At 36.7% G+C, this 6,801-nt stretch overlaps 1 protein-coding gene across 1 annotated transcript; it reads left to right on the forward strand.

Moving 5' to 3' along the window:
* The first annotated feature begins 175 nt into the window (after positions 1-175).
* On the forward strand, positions 176-6,794 carry haus1 (HAUS augmin-like complex, subunit 1). Its single transcript, XM_084136336.1, has 9 exons — positions 176-296; positions 744-918; positions 1,085-1,220; positions 2,752-2,886; positions 3,270-3,393; positions 3,499-3,564; positions 5,344-5,415; positions 5,687-5,734; positions 6,639-6,794. Exons 1-9 carry the CDS (start codon positions 276-278, stop codon positions 6,702-6,704), a joined length of 843 nt encoding a protein of 280 aa, XP_083992462.1. The 5' UTR covers positions 176-275; the 3' UTR covers positions 6,705-6,794.
* Positions 6,795-6,801: the final 7 nt, after the last annotated feature.

Below are 6,801 nucleotides of genomic sequence, written 5' to 3' on the forward strand. Positions count from 1 at the left end.
AAATGACATAATTATATTTACAAAATCACGCTGAAGTTATTTTTTAGGGATATGAAAATATAAACGTTTTGAACTTTCCAATACGATCTTCCCAATTGGGCAGTGCTGCAGCGTCCTAGAATCTCATTGGTCGGTTTTTCATCCGTGCAGCCAATGAGAAATGCGCATTGAGACCCCGGAACAAGAATAACAAATCCAGTGGCGGGAGCTTTACGTGTTGGGTTCGGAAGTTTGTAACTGAATCTGATTAGATGCGACACTAAATTAGTGAAAATATGTGCGAGAAAAGCAAAATCGTGAGTTAATGTCTTTGTAGAATTCACTAGAATGAGATACACTTAACTAATAAAATGCACATATTTAATTCGCTTTATCAAATGCGTAAATGTTCGCAGCAGTTCAGTTGTTCCTTGTAGTGTTGATCTGTACTGAATACACATACTAATCTTTTTATATTAGATGTGTTCACTATGGTTTTAATACATATGTGTTTGATATGGTACGTCTTATACTGCACGTCCTTGTGTGTGGTCGATAAAAACAAAACAACAAAAATGAAAACAAAAATTTTGGCAATGCAATATCATGGTATCCTTTTAAATACAATGTAAAAACCATGGTCAATTTATATAAAATCATTAAAATCATGGTGTTATTACCAAGCTATGGCAATTAATGTTGATTCTTGATTCTCAAAGCTTTTGCATGTACCATTTACATTTGCATATACCATGTAATTGCAGGTGTCCCAGTGGCTCAGGAAGGTGTTCGGACAGCAGCCGGTACCGGAGTTTGAGGTGAACACACGCACAGTGGAGATTCTGTATGAGTTGGCGGAGAGCAGTGAGATGAGATGCAGAGAGGTTGAGCTTCTCATCGAGGACCGCAAGCAGAAAACAGAAGAGTACTGCAGTGATGGTGAGAGGCTAGGATAGTCACTTTGGAGAACACAGCCTGCCAAGTGCATACATGTTCTGTAAATGTACATTTTAGTTTGTGGAATAAATTAATCATCATTTTGGAGACTTGTTTTCATGTTGAGCTGGGGCTGCTGGTCCATGACTTTCATTGTGGTCTATGGCAGGAGCCCATCTGCAGGAAGTGCTTCTCCAGGGAGTGGGACTTCAGTCTGGAGGACTTTCCAAACCCACAGTGGACCTGCTGTCAGTGCTGGAGGGCACCGCTGAAGTGCTTAAACTCAGAGACACGTCACTTGGAAGGTAAAAAAAACATGTTACGTCATAAATGCATCATATACATCTTTATACATAATTTAGACATGTTCCTGGGGTAGCATGCCTGGTGGTTACTATAAAAAACCTCAAACATAAACAACCAGAGAAAATCAATTGGTTGAAAATCATGTTGTCCAAGAACCTACCTGAACCTAATCTTAAAGTGCCCCTGTTATGCTTTTTCAAATATTACCTTTCATGCATTGTGTAATTAGCCTGGCTCCATCCTCCTACGTACTTCCGCTCAATTTTCATATTCCTTCAGTACTCGGTCTGGGTTTGCGGTATATTCGTCGGTTTTCTCCGGCCAAATTTTTACCGGTCCAATCAGCGAACAGAGGGAGTGGCTGAGAACGATGATGTTGATGTCGTGCGCTAGTTTGAGTTGTAGGGTTACGTCACGACCAAACGTTAGCGATTGGTTACGGCAGATCCAGAGTGGCTCTGGGCAGATCCAATAGTTTTAAACTTCAACAGAGTACCCGCCTTCGAGGAAGTTGACGCTTGTCAATGGAGAGTGGCCAGACTCTCTGTCCAAATGAAATGTACGAGAGTCTGGTAGGACCAGGCTATTGTGTAATATGGCTGTTTGTGAATGTAAAAGGCTTTTAGGTTTTAAACATCAAAGCGCACAACAAATCAAGTTATTGTCTCCTAAAAGAAAGAGTAGATTCTGAACTGCTGAAACGAGTCATCAGCAATTCAGTCTCACTTTCTGTTACATACCTACTTAAAAATGTAACAAATTTGCATAATGCCAGTCTATGGTCTTCATTGGCTGCCCGTGAACAACGTCTACTTTGACCCTCAAACACTGTAGTTGTAGCTGAGACTGGAAGAGTTGGTCTTGTGTTGTCTATGTAGAGAAGATGCTGTTTTCAGCGCTGTGAATCCACTTTGATGCACTTCTAAAGATGAGGACTCGTGCTGGAATTTATACGGAAAAACCAACACCATTGTTACTGTTCGTATCACTGTGTATCAAGCGCTGAGGAAGAGCCTGAGCTGAAATTCAGATGCGGTAATAGGCGTTTCGGTTCCGACACACACTTTAAGCGGTAGACCAATCACAACAGACTGGGCAGAGTAGACCAATCACAACAGACTGAGCCGTCTGACCAATCAGAGCAGAGTAGACCAATCACAACAGACTGGGCCGTCTGACCAATCACAACAGACTGAGCCGTCTGACCAATAAGAGTAGAGTAGACCAATCACAACAGACTGAGCAGAGTAGACCAATCACAACAGACTGGGCCGTCTGACCAATAAGAGTAGAGTAGACCAGTCACAACAGACTGGGCCGTCTGACCAATCAGAGCAGAGTAGACCAATCACAACAGACCAATACAAAATTGGGAACCTTTAAAATGACATAACAGAGGCACATTCACCTGAAATCTGATTGTTGCAAACTTGGCAAAATCATATTAAGCCACGTCCCTATGTGCATAATAACTTATAATTTAAACTATGTCTGTATTTTGTGGCTGATTTCACACTCTTGGGTCTCCAGCTACATGCCAGCAATCAATAAACTGACCAATGACGTGCTGGAGGCAGAGAAAACGGACCGGAAGTTGCAGCGGGAACTTTCCGCTGTTAGGAAGAAAATGATGGCCTCGGTTGTCATTCGGAAAAAACATCAAGAGTAAGAAAACACGAGAGATAATCAATGCATTTTACTTTGCTGTTCTTTGTTTGTTAATTGTGCAAAATTTGATTGATTTTGTTTGAAAGGGTTTTTTTTTATCTGTCATGATTTTTACTGCTACTGTATTCAGCCTTCCTAAGTCCTCTTACTGATCATAATAAGAACAACTGCACAAAAACAGGGACTTCTGATCTTTTAGATCGGACCCCCAAATATGATCATCCTCATGTGAGGAACCCCCATCCTAAAATTTAAGAGCCATCTGTCGTTTATAAAAGAAATTCTCTATTCTTTCCATGGACCCCCGTCACATGCAGCTGTAATTACTGTTGGAAACCCCTGATCTAAAACTGACGTCTGTGTGTAAAACTGTTTTTCAGTGATTTGATGAAGATCACACATGTACAGCAGGTGGAAGCAGCGACAGCGGAGGAGAGGCTTCTTAACATGGACTTCATGAAGAATAAATCCAGAGATCTCACTTGCAGGAATAAGATTGCACAGGTTTGTGTCACCTTTTTTATTTAAAACTGTATCCGGGCATCACTTTATACGGTTTTATGTCTGTCATGCAGCCTTATTCAGACAGAATCTGTGTGTTTGTGACAGGAAAAGCTGGACTCGCGGCAGATGGAAGATTCTTTTACCCATCAGGCCATCCTGCAGTTATCAGAGGTAAACTACAGATGACAGATCAACAAAGATGTTTTAGTAACATGTAATTCTAATGTGATGTGAATGCAGAATTAGTAAAAAAGCCCTTTTACAAAGTCTTGTTTTTGGGCTCTACTACAATTGGTTTTCATGCTTGAATGTTAAAAAAACAAAACATTATTTTTCACATATTTGATGTTGTTTCAGCTTCTCTCTTCCCAGTCTGTCAGTAACGCTCTGGGCTGTTTTCCCGTACAACGGCGTAACTCGCTGCTTAACCACCATAGTATAATGCATCCATGATGAAATCAACGATCTAGTCACGACTGTTTCCCGAAACCGTATTGTCGCAATTTTGTCGTTCAACCACGTTGGTTAATGATGTCACGCAGTGGGTGGAGTAACAACTTTTAATGAATCTGTTTGAGATCGAATTAATGCTAGATGTTTTGCTATAAATTACGGATATGCATGCCATCTGATGACTCAAAAAAGTTATTTTGCTTTATTTCCAGATTAAATCATAGGCTCGTTCTTGCATACTAGAGCTCGTACGCACATGTGAACGACACTTTAAAACAACACTTTAAATCTCTTGACAAACTAAAAGATGTAAATGAAACGTGTACGTATTCTAAATAAAAGATCCAGATTGTACTAAACATCAGGGCCCGTATTCATAAAGAATCTTAATGCAAAGAGTAGCTCCTAGTGACACAATTCTAAGAAAATTCTTAGAAATGTGGGCGTTTACTCTTAAAATTAAAGAAAAAATCCTAGTAAAGAAAAAAGTAATTCAGGAAGCATCTTAACCCTTAAAAGAGGTTTTAAGGTTAAAATTGTTAGGAGCACGGACGAGGACTTTTAAGAGGCTTAAGAGTTTGTTTAGCAGAGGAGAAAATGTCAGAAAGACGAAGAGGGAGAAGAAATGTGTTGCAGACAATGGATGACAGTGAGTTAATAAGAAGCTATAGATTAGATCGTGCAGGGATCATGTTTGAGACTGATCTTATTAGAGACACGCTAATATCTCCGACTGAAATGAAAGTAATCACTACATTACGATATTTGGCCACTGGGAAAATTCCATGTTTGATACATTAAAACCAACATTCAAACCACCACTTAAATAGACATGCCAGCAATCAGTGTAACTGGAAAGAGTGGAACAATTTTTATCATTCTAAGCAATCAAATACCTTATAGGAAATCAACAGCATGGTAAATAAAAAAAGGATTTATATACACATATATAATGTGTGTGTGTGTGTGTGTGAGAGAACGATCAAATAGGAAAAATTACGCATGTAAGTTCAAAGTGGAGGCTTAGAATAGACCCTATACTTAAAATCACTCTTTTTTTCCTTCTTGGTCAACCAACCAATCACAGTCGTCAAAAGATAGTGTCATACATAGCAACGGGGTCAATCCCGCCTCCTCACTAAGATAAAAGTTTTTGTCTTTTCCTTACTCAGAGTTGCTCTCAGATCGGTCCCGAATCGCTCTTAAGCTAAGACTCCTACATAAAAGTTTTTAAGCTAAATTAAGAGTTTTCTGAGAGGATTCTTAGATTCTTTATGAATACGGGCCCAGCTTGCTTATTTTGCTCAAGATAAGGATTTATTGAGTCCACATGTCCGCTTTTTCAGGCTCAAACAGCAACATTACACACTAAAGAACATGAACGTGTAAAAAAGCAGAATATGTCCTCTTTACATTTAATGAACTTCCACTGAAACAAAACTGCATCTTACAAGATGGTATAAAAGTTGTTTACTCTGATATTTTTTCTATACTTAGAAAATCGCTTCGCTGAAAGAAGAAACACTACCTTTGAAGAAGAAACTCGAGCCGTATAGTGATTTGAGCCCTGTAAGTATATTTATATCAAGATTTTCCTTGTTGAACATGGGAACCATCATGGCAGTGAGTTTTGCATGAACAAGCACCAAGTGGTTTTGTTGTTTAATGTGTGGGGTAGGTAATAAATATTATTTTTTTGTCATGCACGGTATATAGGACACATTTCAGTGAAGTAATCATGTCCACATCCATATAAATCATTTCTAATTATTTTAAAATTCTAATAATTTGATCCTTTATCCATTTTCTCGGTTTTCATTACTGTCGTACTTTTTTTCAGAGTCCAGCTCTTGCACGGGTGAAAATCGAGGAAGCTAAACGAGAGCTGGTAATTTTTAATTCACAATTTTATTTATTTATATTATATATATATATATATATATATATATATATATATATATATATATATATATATTGTAATATTGAAGTAATATTGTTACTTCAAGTAATAATGTTAAAATGAAGTAATATTGTGAAATTACAATATTGAATTATTACTATTTTAATATACTTTAGTATGTAATTTATTCCTGTGATCAAAGCTGTATTTTCAGCATCATTACTCCAGTTTTCAGTGTCACATGATCCTTCAGAGATCATTCTAATATGCTGATTTATTATCAGTGTTGGAAACAGTTTTGCTGCTTAATATTTGTTTTTATAACCTGTGATACTTTTTTTCTGGATTCTTTGATGAATAAAAAGTTAAAGAAAGAACAGCATTTATTTAAAATAAAAATCTTTTGTAACAATATACACTTCCGATCAAAAGTTTGGGGTCAGTCCATTTTTATTCTTTCTTTTTTTGAAAGAAATTAATGCTTTTATTCAGCAAGAATGTGTTAAATTGATAAAAAGTCATAGTAAATATTTACATTGTTAAAAAATATTTCTATTTTGAATAAATGCTGTTCTTTTTTACTTTTTATTCATCAATGAATCCTGAAAAAAAGTATTACAGGTTAAAAAATAATAATAATTAAGCAGCACAACTGTTTCTAACATTGATAAATCATCATATTAGAATGATATTGAGTTAGGATGCTGAAAATTCAGCTTTGATCAGTTTTGGCACCAGTAATAGTAATGTTTCCAAACTTTTGACCGTATAATTTATATATATATATATATATATATATATATATATATATATATATATATATATATAATTTATTTGTTAATTATTTTTTGGGGGGGAATGGTCATTTGAGTAACATTATTTTTATCCAAAGGCTGCCTTGGATGCCCAGCTGGAGCAGAAAGTGGACTTCATGAACACTTTATCTATAAAGCTATAAAGTATCTAATGAAACATTAAACGTGTTAATAAATGTAATAAATTTGACTTCCAACTTGTGGTATTTGTAATAAACGCAATTCCTCTCCGACTCTCAT

This window comes from Abramis brama (genome assembly GCF_963993115.1).
Source record: "Abramis brama genome assembly, chromosome: 15".
NCBI lineage: Eukaryota > Metazoa > Chordata > Actinopteri > Cypriniformes > Leuciscidae > Abramis > Abramis brama.